Source organism: Tachypleus tridentatus, chromosome 13 (genome assembly GCF_004210375.1).
Source record: "Tachypleus tridentatus isolate NWPU-2018 chromosome 13, ASM421037v1, whole genome shotgun sequence".
NCBI lineage: Eukaryota > Metazoa > Arthropoda > Merostomata > Xiphosura > Limulidae > Tachypleus > Tachypleus tridentatus.
Window position 1 is genome coordinate 65,735,869 of NC_134837.1, and position 20,892 is coordinate 65,756,760.

The 20,892-nt window shown below is 35.6% G+C and overlaps 1 protein-coding gene across 1 annotated transcript in view; it reads right to left on the bottom strand.

Annotated features, from left to right (window-relative positions):
• Positions 1-20,892, bottom strand: part of LOC143237739 (uncharacterized) — an 87,662-nt gene that overhangs the window by 21,647 nt on the left and 45,123 nt on the right. The window contains exons 2-5 of the mRNA XM_076477288.1: positions 6,375-6,563; positions 5,216-5,312; positions 4,774-4,895; positions 3,708-3,875 (exon numbers count right to left, since the gene is read on the bottom strand). Of these exons, the coding sequence (XP_076333403.1) occupies positions 3,708-3,875; positions 4,774-4,895; positions 5,216-5,312; positions 6,375-6,563 (576 nt within the window). The remainder of the gene's footprint in view (positions 1-3,707; positions 3,876-4,773; positions 4,896-5,215; positions 5,313-6,374; positions 6,564-20,892) is intronic.

Below are 20,892 nucleotides of genomic sequence, written 5' to 3' on the forward strand. Positions count from 1 at the left end.
AACATTGACAACTGCCATAACTTCCACCTTCTCGGAAATAATGGCAGAATATACAAATCCCACAAACACCAACAGTCTCACAGACATAATTGTTAAAATCATATTGAAAAACATACACAAGTTCTTGCCGCAAATTTTAACCTCCATCATAAACTCTACTAGACATGGATAACTTCACAGTTCTACACATCAATATCCAGGGTGCTCTTGCTTCCAAGAAACATGAGATTGAAGATACAACAAGCTCCATAAAACCTGATGTAATCATAATTAGTGAAACTCTTCTATATAACTACCATAGATTTAAATTAAACGGCTACTCTACTATTAGACATGACAGGAAGGATAATAGAGATCCAAACAGAGGTCTTTTATTATTGTATAAGACTGAACTTATAGTTCAGGAACTTACTATCCCTTCCAGTAATGAATCTATAGTTATTAATGTAAAAACGCAAAATCAGACAGACGTTACTGTGGCGGGCATCTACTGCTCGCCTAGTACCGTGTTAGATGTAAATCTATTGAATATATTGTATAATAGCAACTGTAATCTTATTATTATCGGCGACCTAAACAGTAAACATATAGCATTCAACTGTCGTTGCTCAAACGCAAATGGCAAATTACTTTATCAATTTCTGGACGAATCAAACATGACTTTATTAAACGATGCAACACCGACACATATCTCGTACGCACATGGCACCAGTGAAATACTGGACCTATGCCTGTGTTCGTCAAATATGAGTCGCAAATTCGTAATTTTTCATGTTGGTCACGATATAGATAGTGACCACCTTCCAGTTTGGTGTATCTTCAATCTCACCCCCACTTAAATAAAATCATAGCGAGAGACCAACTGAACTACAAAAAAGCTAATTGGCCAGTTTTCCAAACTATATTAAATGAAACCTTACCTCCAGAAGTACTACATATTGCCGCGGACGCATCAGATATAGATGCATACTGTCATATCATCTCTGAGTGTCTAAAACATGCAGCCAACAGTTCGATACCGAAACAAAAACACTTCACAACAACTCATTCATGGCAACCACATAAAGATATAATACACTTAATTAAAACAGACGTATACCCGCAGACAGTACATTCAAAATCGAAACCCCACACTTAAAACTCAGATAAACACAATAAGAAATAAAATACGAAACTTAATCAGACAACAGAAACAAGAAAACTGGGACACCTTCTGTTCCGATCTAAATCATAAAACTGATCCTAAACAATTCTGGACACATTTGAAAAGATTTACAAACACAGGAACAACAAACACAGTATATCCACCACTGGAACTGGATGGAGAAACAGCATACACTAACACAGAAAAGCCGAGATATTTAAAAAACACCTAGAAAACACGTTCAAAACACATCATGAACCAGACATGAACAGATACTTTTATAATACAGTCACAAACTTTATTGACCAAAACAGAAGCATTTTACACCTAAATTTCCAGTCAACAATTTTACACACCAAGAAAAAACAAAAGACTGGAGCACTCATCAACTGGTAAAACATATCACTGTTACAGAAGTAGTAACTGCTATTAAAAACACAAAAAACAAAGCTCCTGGAGAAGATGGTATTCAAGCTATCCTCCTAAAACAAGGCACTCAGAGATTATATGAACACCTAACAGCGTTATTTAATCTCTCACTATCAGCTGGATATATCCCCGTTTCTTGGAAGGAAGCAATAGTATTAATGTTCCAGAAAGAAGGAAAGTCAGCGAATAAACCAAACAACTACCGCCCGATTAGCTTAACCAGTTGTATTGGCAAAGTATTAGAGAGGATAATTAGTAATCGTCTGTCAGTTTACTTAGAAGAAAATTCAAAATTACCAGAAATTCAAAACGGATTTCGAAAACCGCCAAACTACAGACCACCTGATTCGACTTACAGAATCAATTACCGACAGCTTCAACAAAAAAAGAATGCACTGTAGCTTGCTTTCTCGACATTGAGAAAGCATTTGACACAGTGTGGCATAACGGCTTAAGACATAGATTGCTTGAAATGGCATTACCCCAGGAAACTATTCGCTGGCTGTCCAACTTCCTGGATAACAGAATGTGTAAAGTAAATGTAAATGGGGCCCACTCAGGGTCCTTTTCACCCGAAGCAGGAGTCCCGCAGGAGGGGTTGTTAGCCCTATATTATTTATCATGTACGTGAGTAATATGCCTCTGTCGGACCTAAATTTAGGTTATGCATCACAGTTCGCTGACGATGTAGCAGTCTGGAAAAGTGCCCCCACTCCGTCAATAGCAGCAACGAACCTACAACCAGTCCTAAATAACATCGAAGAATACTGCCAGAAATACAGAATCAAAATTAATATTCCAAAAACCCAAGTCATAGTATTCAGCAGACTGAATAAGCTGAAAAAAGATCCACCAAAACTCTATATGAATGGATCACTTTACTGACTGCTACTTCTGCTAAATTTCTAGGTCTAACCTATGACTCAAAATTAACGTGGCTACCACATATTAAAATGTACTGATACGAATCTGGAAAAGAGCAAACTATGCAAGAAGTCTTTCAGGTAAAATCCAAGGAACATCACCAGACAACATACTTAAAATCTACAAAACGTACATTAGACCAACAATAGAATATGCATCACCTGCCTGGATTAACATAGCACCCACACATGTACAGAAACTTCAACGTATACAAAATTCTGTACTAACTTCAGCATACAAAGTACCACGTAGCACCTCAACCACATTCATGCACAAGTATGCAAACATAGATACAATAGCTGAAAGACTCTTGCATAATTCTCTAAAATATTTCAATAAGAATTGGCACAAAATGACTTAATGTGTGATCTCGACAGATATCACGTACATGATGTAAATGGTACTAAATACCCTCCCCTTTTAACATATATTTAAGAAATGTAACACAAGCTGGCCACTATGCACTAGACACTTAGTCCTTGTTTCTTTTATTTTATAATTATTATTTTCTTTTTTTAATCATTATTATTATTTTATTTTCTTTCTTTTTGAATTATTATTCAAGTATTGAATAATAATAATTATTATTACTTTCCTGTGTGAGTGTTTGTGTTTGAAAGACTTCCATCGCTTTGTGGTCGTGGTTTTGTTACGGCGTAGGCGCATTGCTTTACATTTGCCCCTTGCGTGAAGAAACAACACAGGGTTCCGTAACGTAAATAGCAGATAACCCCCAAAAAACAAACAAACAGAGTAGGTTTGTGAAATGTAAAAACATGTTTACAAAGTACACATTTATTGGTAAAAATACAATATTTTCCATATTTGTACACTGTTGCCACCACGTGTTCAATACGTAGATCAGAGAGCCTCGTCTTGTGGTTCATCACTATACTTGAAGACAGATAGCGCCACAAATGAAGATTCGATCCCTGCTGCAGACACAACGTAGATAGTCCTAAAAAAAGTAGGGTTAAGGACATAATGAAGATTGATAAGTATATTTTTTTTCTGTTAAATACGTTTTTGATTGATTGATTAAGGCGCTTGTTTCAAACCTCAGTATAATTTTCAGATTTCCCTGTCTCTAACACTAATGATAAGTCAGGGAAAGGCTTAACAATGTGCGCCTGATACTCTGGGTAAATCCATAACTAAAAATACATCTCTGTTCCACTGTTGAAGTATTGATAAATAAATGTTTTCTTACATCGGCCTGAAGCATACTGTAGTGTTCTTCTTTGGCAAATAATGACTCCTTAAGAACAGCGATGTGACGCTGATATTCCTGATGCTGTTCTTCCAATGTTCTCATCTTGGCATTCAAAGCCATAATCTCTTGGTCTCGTCTGTTAATCTCAAACCGCAGCTCGTCCAACTGTAATAATAATAAAATATACAGTGAATCTTACCCGGGTGTCCATGTTGTAAAAAGAAATATTCCCAGCAAAGAAATGCGAGAAATTATATCTGAATTTTAACAATTTGTAAAAAACAAACGCAAAAACAGTGTTCGAAACAACAACACACAGCGAGTCTTTCCACGGTGTTAGCAATGTTTGAAAAGAACAAACAAAAAACGACAATGTTTAAGTGAACGAAACAGAGATAATTTAAGCCTAACTAATTACTTCAGATCTCAACTGCATAGCATTCTAGGTGAACAGTCCACAATTATTTGAGATTCAAATTTACGGAAGGATTCGCAAAATATCAAAGTTACTACTTAAATGTTTTGTTTAGAAATTGCGGTTCAATATACGTATGAGCAACAATAAAACCTAAACTTACTAACAAACACACGTCCCACTTTTTCTGCCTCCCAGTGACACAGCGTTATGTCTGCGGACTCAAACCGCTAAAAACCGTGTTTCGATAACCGTTGTGGGCAGAGCACAGATAGCCCATTGTGTAGCTTTGTACTAAATTTCAAACACAAACCCCTCTTTTTCTTACATCTATATTTATTCTTATCTCAACTCCCTTGTTCCTTTTCATATACCAGAATTTAAGTCTAACCTAACCTAATTTCAGCTAAGACTCTTTGAACTTTAATCCACACCTTAATTTAATACGAACCTAGTCTGACCTTTCCAACTTACCTGTCCTTGTTTTTAAAAATTTTAGCTAAAAATATTTACACTTTAATCCACACCTTAATTGAATTCGAATCTATTCTGATTTTTCCAATTTACCTTTCATTGTTTTTTTAATAATTTTAGTTAAAATATTTACACTTTAATCCACACCTTAATTTAACCGGAACCTAGTCTGACCTTTCCAACTTCTCTGTCCTTGTTTTCTAGTAATTCTTCCATATGTCGAGCCTTTGCTTCAGCTTCAATGAACTTGTTTTTAATCCTTTCTATTTCAAGACATTCTTCTTCCATAAGATGCCCTAACGACAAAGTTGGGTATCAATTACCAAACTGTTTATAACACAATGAACAACATATTCTATTTGTTTTCTATGAGCCTTTTCTCTGTGATTTATACTAAGAGTCGCCACGTTTTATTGCCACGTTTTCTCCTTATCTCTGCCTGCAATATATTGTTTATATAAGATCTAGAATTATTCGAATCTTTTAAAATATCCATAGTGAAATAACTGATTATCAAATACGTATATATTTTAAAGTTTCTAAATATTCTTCTGGAATCACTATAAAATACCCCTAAACCATAAATTCTTATGGATTTCCAAATATAAACAATCACCTGTTATTTTGCTCTGCTGAAATTCCACTAATTTCTTGATGGTCACTTCTTTTGCTGCCAGTGTCTGTTTCTGAGTTTCATTTCTCATTTCCAAGTCCTGCAACAAAACAAAGTTTCATACTCCTAGATCACATCTTTAATGTAAGTTCCAAGTCTATCAGGAATAAATATTTTATTTTCATAGTTTATAAACGCTGAGCAAATTCAAATTGCAGCCTAACGGATTTGAGAGTTCTCCGATAAAAAATAAGTTATTTAGGACAGAGATAGACGTAGCAGTTTTGTTTTGTTTTTCGGATTGAATTCTTGCTATGGTTACTAATACAACCTAACAGATTCACCTTCTTTTACATTTCATATTTACAGCTTATCTTTGATGATAAAATAGAAAAAAAACTTCTAAATTGTTTACTATGCGTCTCAAACAAACGTAAGGTACAGAATATTGGTAAAGGTATTAGTTAAAACGGTTCCAAGATAGATAATATATTCTGAAGTGAATCAAACAGGGAAAGAAACTGTTGGTTTCAGAACCTGGTAACAAGAATATTTCATACGAGAGGTGAATGTAACATTTACAAACATTTCTTTTAGTTGTTTGTTGTTGTTTTGAGCCGGTTGTTGATCAGATCAAACACATGAATCAACATAGATTATATAGGTTTATATAGATTATATAGTTGTTGTTTCCCCTTTGACTTAAAACTTTACATTTAATAATTTCGAATTATTTTTCGTATATTCGTGATTAACTGTTCCATTTTTATTTTTCTTCTGGGGAGGGGGGAGATTGTAAGGGGATGTACCCTTGTTTTACTTTGAGCTCTATTTAAGTGAGCCATTTGTGTTATCGATACTCAGTGTTATGTGTGTGTGTATGACATTTCAGCTGGAAGAAAATGATAATGTACAAACGTGTGAGTGATCTTAGAAGATAGCTTTGTTAACACGGATCTCAATCTTCCATGAATACACTTCATCAATATCTTAAGTAACTCAACTATCTGTAGTCTGTCGAGGGAATGCTGACATGCCCGTGATATATATCTTATGTACTGACAATAATTGTGATAAAAATAGATAAATAACGTTATGGATAAGATATGACATGTATAACATGTCTTATGAGAGCTACCAGTACTTTCAGGCTTAGCTTTACCTTAATGGTTTCTCTCAGTAGAAAAATCTCTTTGTGCATATGTTCTTTTTCGTTGTAGAGCGCTTCTAGATGTTGCTGGATCTCTGACCCCTGACCCCTCATCTTAGAATTCATAAGCTCCTCCTCCAATTGTCGGAATGGCTGGTTCTGTTTCTGCATGAGACGTGCTCCTTCATTAACTCCGGAACGCTAGTAAAATATTCATCATAACATGGTTGTAGGTAAAATATCTCCGTCAGTTACCAGTTAACAGTAAAATATGACTAGTGGTAATATATATATATATATATATAATATATTGATTAACATTTCCACTGAGATAAATTAAATGCCAATACTTAAACTCACTTTTGTTTAACAGCGATTTATCTACTTATCTATTTATCTACAATAATCCTACAAGTTTTTACTAATTTTTATTTCAGCAAAACCACTAATAAAATATTAACACTCAACTCGTAGAAAAATTTGCACCAGCACCATAAACTGTGATCAACTCATAAAATCTGGTAAAAGGGTTCATTAATTCTTGACTTCTGTTGAAATAGCTATCAACATTTATAAAGATAACTGAAACAATGATCGTCATACATCTGTAATGAAATAATCATAAACACTGTAATAAAACAATACATTAGCCATTAAGTTATTATGAAAAGTGTAAATACACTGCTGGCCAAAATCTTAAGGCCAATGAGCATAAAGAAAAAATATGCATTTTGCGTTGTTAGACTCAACCACTTATTTGAGTAGAGCTTCGAAAGATGAAAATAAGAAAAGGAAAAATAAAAAATAAAAAACTTTTTTACCATTTAATAGGGAAAATGTGAACACAATGAAATTAGCCTAAATACTAGCTGGTCAAAAGTTTAAGACCATACTGAAACGAAGCATTAATCGGTAAACACATAACGAAATTTAGTCATTTGTGTTCAAGCATTAGCGTTGTCAACATCTCCCACTGACATCTCCTGTGTTATATTGGGTAAAAACATAGCAAAGGCTAAAAAGTTGACAGAGTTTGAACGTGGCAGAATTGTCAAGCTGCAAAAGCAAGGTCTCTCTCAACGTGCCATCGCTGGTGAGATTAAGCGTAGTAAAACTGCTGTTGCAAATATCTTAAAAGACCCTGAGGGATACGGAACGAGAATTTCAAGTGGTCGGCCCAAGAAAATTTCGCCGGTGTTGAGCAGGAAGATTCTACGTGTTGTCCGGCAAGACACCAGCCGATCGTCGGACGCAGAATGCAGCTCAAGAACAATAAGACGGTGTCTACGAGAAAAGGCTTTAAAAACTGTAAACGTCTTCAAAGGCCACGCCTCCTTCCACACCACGAAACAGCTCGGTTAAACTTTGCTGAGAAGCACCAAACAAGGGACGTAGAAAAGTGGACGAAGGTTTTGTCCTCTGATGAGAAAAAAATTAACCTGGATGGTCCAGATGACTTCCAACGTTATTGGCACGATAAAGATATATCACCGGAGATATCTGCTATACGGCACAGTGAAGGAGGTTCCATCATGATTTGGGGTGCTTTCTCTTTCCATAGAACAATGGAGCTTCAGGTTATACAGGGGCATCAAACAGCAGCTGGCTACATTGGCATGTTGGAGAGAGCATCCTTATTGACTGAAGGCCCTCGCTTGTGTGGAAATGACTGGATCTTTCAGCAGGACAACGCTGCAATCCACAATGCTCACAGGACAAAGGACTGTTTCATGGCGAATAACATGATTCTTTTGGATCATCCAGCGTGTATACCCGAACTGAACCCCATTTAAATGTTTGGGGATGGATGACAAGGAAAGTCTATAGACATGGACGTCAATTCCAAACAGAGCATGATCTTCGTAAAGCCGTCTTCACCACTTGGATTAACATTCAAGCTAGCTTTCTGCAAACGCTTATATTGACCATGTCAAAGTGAATGTTTGCAGTTATTCGCAATGACGACCGTGCAACTCACTATTGAGATCTCTTGTTGGGCATTTCCTACCCTATTTAGGACTTCTTTTTGGCATGGTTTTAAACTTTTGACCAGCTAGTATTTAGGCTAATCTCATTGTGTTCACATTTTCCCTATTAAATGCTAAACAAGTTTTTTATTTTTATTTTCCCTTTTCTTATTTTCATCTTTGAAAGCTCTACTTAAATAAGTGGTTGAGTCTAACAACGCAAAATGCATAGTTTTTCTTTATGTCCATTGGCCTTAAGATTTTGACCAGCAGTGTATACAAAAATTGTTCCAATCTTTTCTAACCACGAATTAAATTTTGACTCTTTTTCATCAGGTTCGATCAGTTACATCTGTGATGGTGTTCACTAGCGCGTGTTGAATGGCCGTTGATACTTTATCAAATATCTCTGAAGTCCAGCAAGAAACTTCCGTGTAAAAATACTTTATAGCTAAAGTGAGTAATTGGATTTTTTGACACGAGGTCAAGCTGTCTATCACAACTCGAATAACTTGAAAAAACGAGCAGTCATATGTACTAAACTCCAGTACTTCGTCAGCAACGAGGCAATTTAACATGGGTTACAACAGGTTATGTTATCTCTCTTGCGTTCGTTAACAAAAGAATGGACAGATATAAAACCTCTAGCCCCCTCCCCTAGAGAACAAAGAGGAATAAAATACATTTAAAAATGGAGTGGAATCAAACAAAGATGAGGCACGTACAAAGAAAGTATTAACGGAACAGAAAACCTTTTCATGAGAGATCCACAACACCAATGATAAACAAATCACATGAAGAAAGAGGTAGTCTAAGACTGACGTGAAAAAGGAAAAAAACAACATATATTTGATCAAATAAATCACTGAATAATCAAAATAGAACAAATACACATTAGTAATAAATAAGTAAATATTAGTAGTTGAACATACTCTGTGTATAAAATTGACAAATGAGATCTGTTAGAATTAACCAAATGAAAAAATAAAACAATCTTGCAAAAACTCGGAGAACATTTAAATGAAGTGAGCAAAGGAATGTGAAGTATCACGCACAGTAGAGTGAATCAGAGAAAAACAACCAACTAACTAAACATACTGTTGCTACCATCCTGATAGCTTGTAGAGTAGAAGGAACTATTTCTTATCTCCAATGCTAAGACGTGAAGTTTTTTTTTGTTTGTTTTGGAATTTCGCACAAAGCTACTCGAGGGCTATCTGTGTTAGCCGTCCCTAATTTAGCAGTGTAAGACTAGAGGGAAGGAAGCTAGTCATCACCACCCACCGCCAACTCTTGGGCTACTCTTTTACCAACGAATAGTGGGATTGACCGTCTCATTATAACGTCCCCACGGCTGGGAGGGCGAGCATGTTTTGGCGCGACTCGGGCGCGAACCCACGACCCTCAGATTACGAAGTGCACGCCTTAACGCGCTAGGCGATGCCAGACCCAGACGTAAAGTAAGAAAATACTTGTTGGTGATCGCACGAATTAATGTCTTATTCCCAAGACGGTTCTCAACGCTCTCACTGGAGAAGAAATGAAAATAGGGATTGAGATACAACAAAACTAGACGTCTAAAAGACAAACGTGAGCTTCCATATAAAGCATTAGTCTCAAAACGAAAGACCTATCCAGCAGCACAGCAGGAAGAGCTAATACTTTCGTCTCTCTTATTTTTATTGTGAGACGGATATAAATTACTGATATAATGAAGTAATTTATCTTCCAATAAAAGAGTTGAATTACTAGAATTAATTAATATAAAGTAACTGCATGATGCCAAATGAAAGTACTCTTAACTGTAACACATTATAGTAACTTTCTGTATATCATTCTTTCATTTGATCGCTAACTTGTTAACCACTTACATTTGTTTATTTATAATGTGTCACAGAATATTTGATTGACTGATTGTTTGGAAATAAACACAAAGCTACACATCGGACAATCTGTGCTTTGCTCGCCACGGGTATCGAAACCCGACTTCTAGCGATATGGGTCTGCAGGAATACCACCGTGCTCCTGGAAAGATGGGAGAATATTTGAAGGAAAACTTTCTCGCTATAACGAAATTTTCAAACAGTGTCATGTTGAAGCACAACTGAGTTACAACGAATTATTTATGTTTACACATGGGTATAATTTTAGACAAATATTATTTTACAAACTCATGCGTGACTTTATGTTAGTAATTCAAGACTTTCAATCCGAGGATTCATGGTTCACATATTTCTTCGTTTATTACGCTTTTTATTTTTTATTTTATTTTGCGCTGTAAGTCTTAGCCTGAGTTCTACCTCTAGCTTGTAAGTCATTTGTGTTTTCTCATTACATGTGCCCCCAGTGGCTCAGCGATATGTCTGCGGACTTACATCGCTAAAAACCGGGTTTCAATACCCGTGGTGGGCAGAGCACAGATAGCCCATTGTGTAGCTTTGTGCTTAATTCAAAACAACAACAACTCACTACATGTACACATTCGATATCCATAAAAATGAAATGACTGAGTTGCTGACAGTAACAGACAAACTGATAAAGCCCGGCATGGCCAGGTGGTTAAGGCACTCGACTCGTAATCCGAGGGTCGCGGGTTTGAATCCCCGTTGCACCTAAACATGCTCGACCTTTTAGTCGTGGGGCTAATGCGGCGGTCAGTCCCACTATTCGTTGATAAAAGAGTAGCCCAAGAGTTAGCGGTGGATGATGATGAATAGTTACCTTCCTCATATTCTTGCATTGCTAAATTAGGGATGGCTAGCGCAGGTAGCCCTTATCTAGCTTTGCGCGAAATTAAAAAACGAACAAACAAACAAAGTAATAGAAAAACCTTCAGTGCCTAGCTATTTTGTATATAGAAATGTCGACATGAATAAAACTTTCTAGTCGTGTGTTTACAACTGAAATTATTAGAAATTAATTTATATTTTTAATATTCAAGCAAACAAAATCATGTATTAGCTAGCAAATATCGCCCAATAAGTTAAGCAAGTTTGAAAATGTTTCGTATAATTGAAAGCCTCAGTTTTGAAACTCGTCAAGTTGTGTTGAACTTAAGCGAAAATTAATGTTTTGATACGTAAGTGTGAGCCAATACTAGCTAATAGCCTCACCTAATTAGTCTTAAATTAATCTTCTGTTATTAAAACACTGTTGGTTAGATAATTCGATTAATTAGTGAATTACATAACATGGTAAACCCTCGTCTTTAATTACTACAAGTTTACTTGAATTTGCCACTTTAGATGTCAGACGTGAATACTTGGGTATACCACGTTAATTTTAAACGTAATTACTTGGACGTATTACATTAAATGTTATATACGATCACTTGGATGTACCTTGTTATACGTTAGACTGGATTACTTGGATGTGTTACATTAAATATTAAACGTGACCACTTGGGCGTACCACGTCAGACGTTAAACACGGCTGCTTGGGTGTATCAAGTTAAATATTAAACGTGAATTTGATTATATGAGTGTACCACGGTAGACAGTAAGCCTGATTAGTAGGGTGAACCGCAGCTGACAGCAAGCCTGATTTGTGGAGTGTAACACAGTAAACAGTAATCCTAATAACTGGAGTGTACCACGGTAGACAATAAGCCTGATCAGTGAAATGTACTACGATATACAGTAACCCTGATTACTGGAGTGCATACAACAGAAATAAGTCGATTTAACAGAATCCTTCTATTTGCTTGAATATTTGTTTGGATTAAGAAATAACTGAATGTTTGCTATAATTGTGATATTGGTGCTAATTATATATACATTAATTCCTGCTGTATATTGTAAAATATTTCATTGCTTATTTTACTTCAATGTATACAATACTGTTTATCAATAAATAGGAAAATTATTTTAAGTATCAGTGCTAATGATAAATTAGTGCACTAATATGTTTGTTATTGTTTTAAAATTTTCGCGAAACTATTCGCAAATAGGTATATGTTCATAGTCACCCTAAACTTTAAACTTATAAGCTAGATACTCAAGCAAACAGAAAGATCATGTTAAATCGACTTGTTTCGTTTATTGGTGTTTAGCTTGTTTGTGTTTTGAATTTCGCACAAAGCTACTCGAGGGCTATCTGTGCTAGCCGTCCCTAATTTAGCAGTGTAAGACTAGAGGGAAGGCAGCTAGTCATCACCACACACCGCCAACTCTTGGGCTACTCTTTTACCAACGAATAGTGGGATTGACCGTCACATTATAACGCCTCCACGGTTGGAGAGGGCGAGAATGTTTGGCGCGACGGAGATGCGAACCTGTGACCCTCAGATTACGAGTCGCACGCCTTAACACGCTTGGCCATGCCAGGCCCAGGTGTTTAGCTGGATAACTATTGAATTTTCAAAAGTGTTAGTTGTGCTTTTCTGTGTTCTTGCTGACGATTATGTTTAGATATAGACGATTGTTTGTAATTTCTATACTGTTGTTTCGCCAGAGAGAGATTTGACATCATATGTTGAGCATCTGGTTTAACGTCTTAATGTTTTCAAAGTCTTAAAATAGTCCTAGCTGTATAAAAAAAAAGCGAATTAGGCTAGCCTTCCAGTCTGAAGTAGAAGAACATTTATTATTGAGGTAGCGAACTCGTTTATCAGTTCGTTTGGGTTGGTTTGAATTTCGCGCAAAGCTACACGAGGGCTATGTACGCTAGCCGTTCCTAATCTTGCAATGTAAGACTAGAGAGAAGGCAGCTAGTTATCACCACCCACCGCCAACTCTTGGGCTACTCTTTTCCCAACGAATAGTGGGGCTTACCGTAATATTATAACGCCCCCACGGATGAAAAACTGACTATGTTTGATGTAAGGAGGATTCAAACCCTCGAGTCTCAAATTACGAGTCGAACACCTTAACCATCTGTCTATGCCAGGACAGATTATTATATACAAGGATGTATTTTAAATTAACAATGTAAAACATGACATACAAAAACTCATCTACTGTGCTGTTTTATAGTCATAAAAATCTTTCTAATCATTACTTTACCGAAAGGAGTTATAGATAAAAGAGTAAAATAATCTTCTATTAACAAAACAGTTACAGAAGTTTAATTCCTTAATCTTGTAAGATAACCTTCAGAATTTTAAAACAAAGCTACGACAACATGATCATATAATATTTAAGATATTTATCTAGTGAAGTCATTCTACAAATATTTTAATATAAATATTTCAGACACACATGCGTATCTAAGTTTTCGAGTTACACGTCACAATGAAAATCGACACCTAATGTTTGTTTTAAATGGAATTACTAACACAGCAAACTCGCTAAAACTTTCAGTAGATTTACCTCTTTTATGTTTCTTAAACTTATATGCATATCTAAAAAGTATTAATAATTTCAAGTTTAATAAATTATATAGAAATATATCTGCATAATTATACAGTAACAGAAACACTAGTTAAAGCCAACGTGTAATGGCGGCTACAAGAAAAGATTGTTACTGGCACAAGATATTACATATAATACAAAAAACAAAAGTAACAACTTGTACAACGTACCACTAGCTTCTATGTGGCATTTTTCCTTTACACAGAGCACGACACACTTTTTTTCTCATGATACAGTGTAGTTTATTATGGTCTGAGTGTGGAATATTATTTTTATGTCCTGTCTTACTTTCCACAATTCAATCCAAATATACGGTCACCTCTTGTATAGGTCCATGCAGCTTTAAGGATGTTCATATCGGAGCTTTGTGGAGGCCAAGCCATAGTTGTATCTGTTCATATGGGGGTTACTTTGTGGATGCGAGGACATGGTTGTTTGTGTTCATATCGAGACTTTGTGCAGAACAAAACATGGTTGTGTATGTTCACATTGTAACTTTGTTCAGCCCAAGCCATGGTTGTATATGTTCATATCGGGACCTTGTGCAGGTTAAGCCATGGTTGTATATGTTCATATCGGCACCTTGTGCAGGCTAAGCCATGGTTGTATATGTTTATATCTGGACCTTGTGCAGGCTAAACCATGGTTTTGAGTGTTTCATCGACCTCTTTGTCGTCAAGATAATATTTCACCACATTCACTGTATGTTTGGGATCATTTTCTCGCTGGATGAATCCCTGTTTCATGATGGATTCAAATCTATCTCTGCTTCTCAACGACCAGGATGAATATTGGCTGAGGTGTAGCTCCAAACTAGTTTTGATCTCCAAGCGGTCTTCACTCTATGATACCTGTTCTATGTCGTCGAACAAACCGACCTGATTATTTGTGTTCTACTATTACATTTGTTTCACTCGAAGCATTGTGTTTCTTCTTTATCCAAACCTCGAGAACACCTAATTTCTAGCTTACACTGAGTCTTTCTGATAAGTTTCAACTCTAATTTATCCGCTTATGTTTTCAGCTTTTTTCAGTCTACTGTTTGTAGTGTGGTACCTATTTATACGCTTTAGTCTGGATACTTCTTTTCATTAAAACAACTTTGTGGGAATACGTATTTTACTTTTCTTGATGAAACATTCACGAGTTCACAGGAAATTCACAGGTAAAATATGTAACCAACTTTCGTTTATCTTATAAAGAACGTAACCTAAGACATGTAGCATCACTTCTTTCATTAACAGTGCCAGTTTCATTTGCCTTCTTAGCAATTTTGCGTATATTGGTCGATTAAGCCCAAAGCTCTGCCCACCAAGAGTACCAAAACACAAGTTTTAGCGTTGTAAGCCTTCTGACTTACCTCTGAGCTGATGAAGGGCGTCGTACCAAAATTTCCCGCTTGGAGTATCTTTGACGAGTCCTTGATTTCTACACATATTTCCCCATTTATTGTAGTTAAGCCTACATCAGTTTACGATTATATGTGTTGTTAAGTGTGTATGATTACGTAAACTGAGAAGTCGTTCAAACGAGAAACGCAATATAATCTCTAGCCAAGGAATTGAACACAGGAAATAACTACTTTTTTCAATTGCTAACGAGGTCAAGTCTCCATATGTATATTATTATAACTAATATATTTTCGTCTAGTGCAGCCTTCTTTTAATTTTTCTTTGAATCGATTCAGAAATGTCATCTGTCTGTTTGGAGTAATGATATTTTCTTAACCGAAGCTCATATCCTTAAATAAAAAACATATTTATTCGTAAATTTGAAAATAACCATCCATAAGAAAAATAGACTACACATCACTTGGTGAGTACAAACTTATAACGTTTAGCTAAATCTATTTTCCCATTCCGAAACTCACGTTTGATTTATAACAGGACTGCGAACTTAGTAAGAAACAATAGAAAACTTACCAGAAACGATTAGAACTTCTTTCTATAAATAATATTTCCATAGTAGAGAAACAAATTTGAATTTGAGGAAACGAGGGATGAAACTGATGATTGAGTCGCCTAACTTGTCAGTTGAAACAGTGGCTTCTCTTACTAATTATATATAAATCTATACTACTCATTCAAGTAGGAAATTCAATAAGAGTCAAAAACTAGTAAAAATAGTTCCCCATGTTCCGCCTCCTATGAGCAATTCAGTGTTTATGTCCCACTGTGTCCCCCAGGTAGGCGTGTTTTATTCTGTCGTGTTCTCTGTATAGATTTCTAGGTTACTTATATCGGTTTTACCTTCGTGCTGAAATAACCACAGTTTGTTATAACAAACGTTAACAGTGTGTCATTAGTTGATTGTAACGGATAGGGACTTAGTTTGAGTCCCGTTAAATCGCCCAAACTTTTGGACTTGAATGTTGCACATCATTTACAGCGACAAGCAAGATATTGGATTTAATTTGAAAGTAAATACAGTACACTTTAATCTTTATGTCCTTAATTTAGTAAGATGAAGTGGATTTAAGTTTAGAGCGTGGATTCAAATCCTCTTCAGGATCAGTTTTGATGTTATCTCGGTATGTATCAGTTTCATGACTGGTTCTCTTCAAAGAAACACAAAAATTATTCGAAGTTAATATATCGCTGTTTTATACAAAGTTGATGAACCTTTTAAGAATATGATTAATTGCTTTGTTTGTTTGAAGTTAAGTACAAAACTACACAGTGGGCTATCTGTACTCTGCCCATCACGGTTTCTAGCGTTGTAATTCCGCAGACATGCCACTGGGAGACGGGATAGTATTAGAATAACACAACGTACACAAGATAATAGCAGCGTTTAAAAAAAACACGTTATATTCTTTAACGGAAAATGGGCAATTCAGTACTTTAAGTTCAATTAGTTTTATGACACTTATAACACTTGATCGTAACACACAAAATTCTTTAAAAACGTGTTGTTAACGATAGAAATAAACGAATGTTAGACAATACTTTACATAAATGTTATTCCTGATTCTATTGATAAACAGACCATGTTACACTATAAATAGAACAATAAATAATTTATATTTAAAAAATTAGTCACAACCATTTTCAAGTGAGACAGTTCTGTGTGTGTGAATAAAAAGAGGTTATGAAAGGTCACAAAACGACCCCTGGTGCTTCCGAAAATCACATATAAAGAGACCATTTTTCAAAAGTGTTTGAGTTTTTTATCGTGTTTCTTAGTCTATCACAAGTTACAGTTCTTAACACAAATGTGTTTAGTTGTGTATGTATTTTTTTCTTACACGACTTCTCAACAACTTTAAACTTTGGAAGTTAATCGATCACTATAACAACTGAGAATTCTTCATTTCGTGTTTCAGCACGATGTCTCCATACTTACATTGTACTGATAAGATAAGTCAATTATCTGCCAACGAAATTATTTACCTATAGAATAACGATAAATCTAAGTGTACGATAACCAGCCAACATAGGCTCGAGGTGTGCTTAGTTCATTTTCTAACTAAGCATCTAAGAAAGAAAAACTGTTTGGTGAATTTGAGAGTAAGAAAACGACAAAGATAAACTCACTACTTGAAAAAATATATATGAATGTTATCTGGGGACTTGTGCAGTACTCAAATAAATATTGATGTTCTTCTGTCTTGTGTTAGAGGTCAGACCTTCTAGTAGACGTCACCTTTAAAAGAGCATATGATTTTCAGGAATACATTCTTTAATTGTTCCTAAAATATATTTAAATATTTCAGATAAGCCATATCAGTTTATACCAGATTTAATATGTTTATATAATAAACCTTGTGCTATTTAGTATTGATCATACCTGAAGAAGACAGTCTAATGTTCTGTTGAAACTTACAATATGTTCGACCATCAATAAAATATTTCCTTATGCTTGTAAATTGTTGCTTGCCTACCTATTATTAGTTTATATAGTTTTAAAACTTCGATATAATTCTGGTGTGTTTAGAAGATTTGTTTGGAACACTCTTTAGGTTTTACAGCTTGTTCTGTTCACAGATTTTTCAAAAAGCAGTTTTATTTTGCAGCATAATGTAACATCAAAATTAAGAGCAAACCGTTTTATAATTTGATAAATTAACATTCAGACGTTATCAGTAAAGTAAAAACATGTCTCGTATGCTGTTAATTTGATAGTCTTACTGTTATTTAAGTAGCTAGCGTGAATATCAGATTACTTTTACTGTTTACTTTTAAAGGTGTTTTTATACATGGCAAAGCTACTCAGGCTAGCTGCCGCCATGCCTAATTCTAAACTACTGATCAGGTAGAAGGCAGTCACTTATCAGAGCCCTACCATCCACGCTAAAGGATTTGCTGCCACACTTATAACGCACCAACGTAAAATCTAGGAAATATTTGATATTATATGAACTCGAACCGTTAGCTCCAAAATCCAGAGCTCTACCACAATGCCAACACGCGCCCTTATTTTTATAGGAAATTATATTTTGGAAGGATTGGCACATTTTACTGACATCATGACAGTGCAGATTGCAAAGTTCCTTACGTGACGTCATATTAGTGTCTACTGACCGACTGACAACACGCTACTGTATAGTGTTGCGAGAATTTAAACATGTGGCCCTTCCACACGACCTTTAAGCCCCTTTCGGGGAAATTATACTCTGTATATCATACAATAAACAAGTTGACTGTGATAAACGAGATGGAAGGTTGGCAACTAGTCAACACCACCAACCGCCAATTCTTGAGCAATTTTTTAATCAAAGAATAGTGAGATTGGCCGTGCATTATTACGTCCCCACCACCACCAACTGAAAGAGCGAGTATAATCGACGACAGAAATTCGAGCTCGCAACCCACAGATTGCGTGTCCAGCATCCTAACCATGAAGCGGATAATATGAAACCCTCACAAGTCACTTGAAGTTTTGGTCCACTAAAGAAGCCACTTTCCCTCTATATACATAATATAATCTTTCTAGCAGTGTGTGAAATATAGTGTGTTGAAATATCGTTTAAATTCGGTTTCAATACTACATCTAACATTATATGAATTACGTAAACTAAATCTTGTGTTGCTATAGGTTAAAACATTATACCTTGAACAACTTTGCACCTCTCGCGTCCAAGTTTCATAACTGTTTTTAATGTATTCGAAAAGCCAAGTGGTAAATTGATCACTAGATGTCTAAACCTGATTTATTGAATGAGTTGAAACTAAAGTTATCTAAGCATACTCTGGACGCCAAAGTGATGGTCAATAGTGAGCTGTTCACACTTTCGAGAGTGGTCAGTCCCTCGAGAGGTGTCATTAAAAAGATATTTATCTCTGAAATGTAACGTATGTGACGAAAAATGAAAGTCTGCACTTTTCTCGAATATGCCATTTACATTCTCTTAAAATTTGCTACGAACGACACGAGACTCAGTCTCATGTTAATTCGATGTCAAGCGTTATGGATGCATTTATAACTGTCACTGAATCTACCAGTGTACTGTATTGACGTAGAAACCTAACTTACTTACCATTACTGAAAGATTGTGTGCACTTTGTATTTTATACATAATTTATTTATGACGAAAATATTTTGACCTGTTTAGAAACCTAAGCCTTATATCATTTTAAAATGTGGTTAATTAACATTAAATCTTAGGATGTATATATAGCCTTGTTATATTATATTTTAACACTCAAATACTCAGTGTTACCTAAACGAACTACAACAGTGGAGATTGAACAATATTATAACTACAAATATAACTTCAGGAAATATGACTTAGCAGTTACTTCAAAACACTTTGATCGAATTTAGTTGAAAGACTGATCATGTGAAATATAATCAGTGTGTGTGTGTGTGTGTTTTCTTATAGCAAAACCACATCGGGCTACCTGCTGAGTCCACCGAGGGGAATCGAAACCCTGATTTTAGCATTGTACATCCGTAGACTTACCGCTTTACTAGCGGAGGACAAGATAATTAGTCATTTTCTATGATTGAAATTAGAAACATGTTGTTATATCAATTAATAGTCTACGTATTAACCAACAACGTTTTATAAATGTATTGCTAAGATCCAATCAAATGTAATGTGAAGATCTTGAAACACCGATATCAGATGATAAGAATTTGTTATACGTCTTGTTATAAAGACAGAATTGTGTTAAATGATTCGTTGTCTCCAGACTGTGGCCTTTTATATATATATATAAATAAAATGTGTTTTTGTTTTGTTTTTTAAATTACGAGCAAAGCTGCACGAGGACTATTTGCGCTAGCCATCCTTAATTTATCAGTGTAAGACTAGGGTGAAGACAGCTAGTCATCACCACCCATCGCCAACTCTTGGTCTACTCTTTTACCAACGAATACTGGGATTGATCGTATGTTATAACGTCTCCACGATGGAAACATCGAGCATGTTTGGTGTGATAATTATTCGAACCCGCGACCAGCAGTTTGCGAGTGGAATGCCTTAACTGCCTGGCACTACTAGGCCCAAAAACGTGTGTGAGGTGAAGCAAAAATCAACGTCAAGTTTGAGTGACAGTTAATCGAAGTCAAAGGTCCAAACATTTATGTTAGCTGCACTTTGGTAGAAATAAGACCAGTTTTTAAAACGACTTGATCGTAATGCTGGGCAACACTTTTTTTTTTTGGTGAAATGTAAGCTGAAGTTGTAACAACTTGCGAATTATGACCGAAAAAATCTGATAAAAGGTAGAAAATGGAGAATTAATCGATTAGTTAAGTCTCGTGGAACGTTTCTATGGATATGTGAACCCTTGTCCTTGTGCTTAAGAACATGATATTATATAATACTGTAATACTGAAACTTCAGCCACAATAAATAAATGGGTCTCACGAATCAAGCAATTGTATGACTTGACTAAAGGTCAAACGTTCAAGCTTTACGACTTTCGAAGACAAATGTCATTAGAGAAAGTCTTGCCGAAGCTGGAATGGTTCCGGGTGTCACAGAGTTCTCTTTCTTACCTGATTTCTAGCGTTAGAAGTCCACACACACACCGCTGCGCCACTGGGATGTTTATCGAAACGTCTGTTGGTAAATGTGAAAAAAATCGTGTATAATATTACTTGTTCTTCAAGTAAAGTGTGTAAATGTTTCTACAAACGTTTATCATACGCGCAAAAATTAATAAAAACTGCAATTTCAGAATCAAAATCTACTTTTCAACGTAAACTGTATCTTGGGATATGTAAATGCAGTTTAATATTCAAAGGAAGATTTTAAGATCG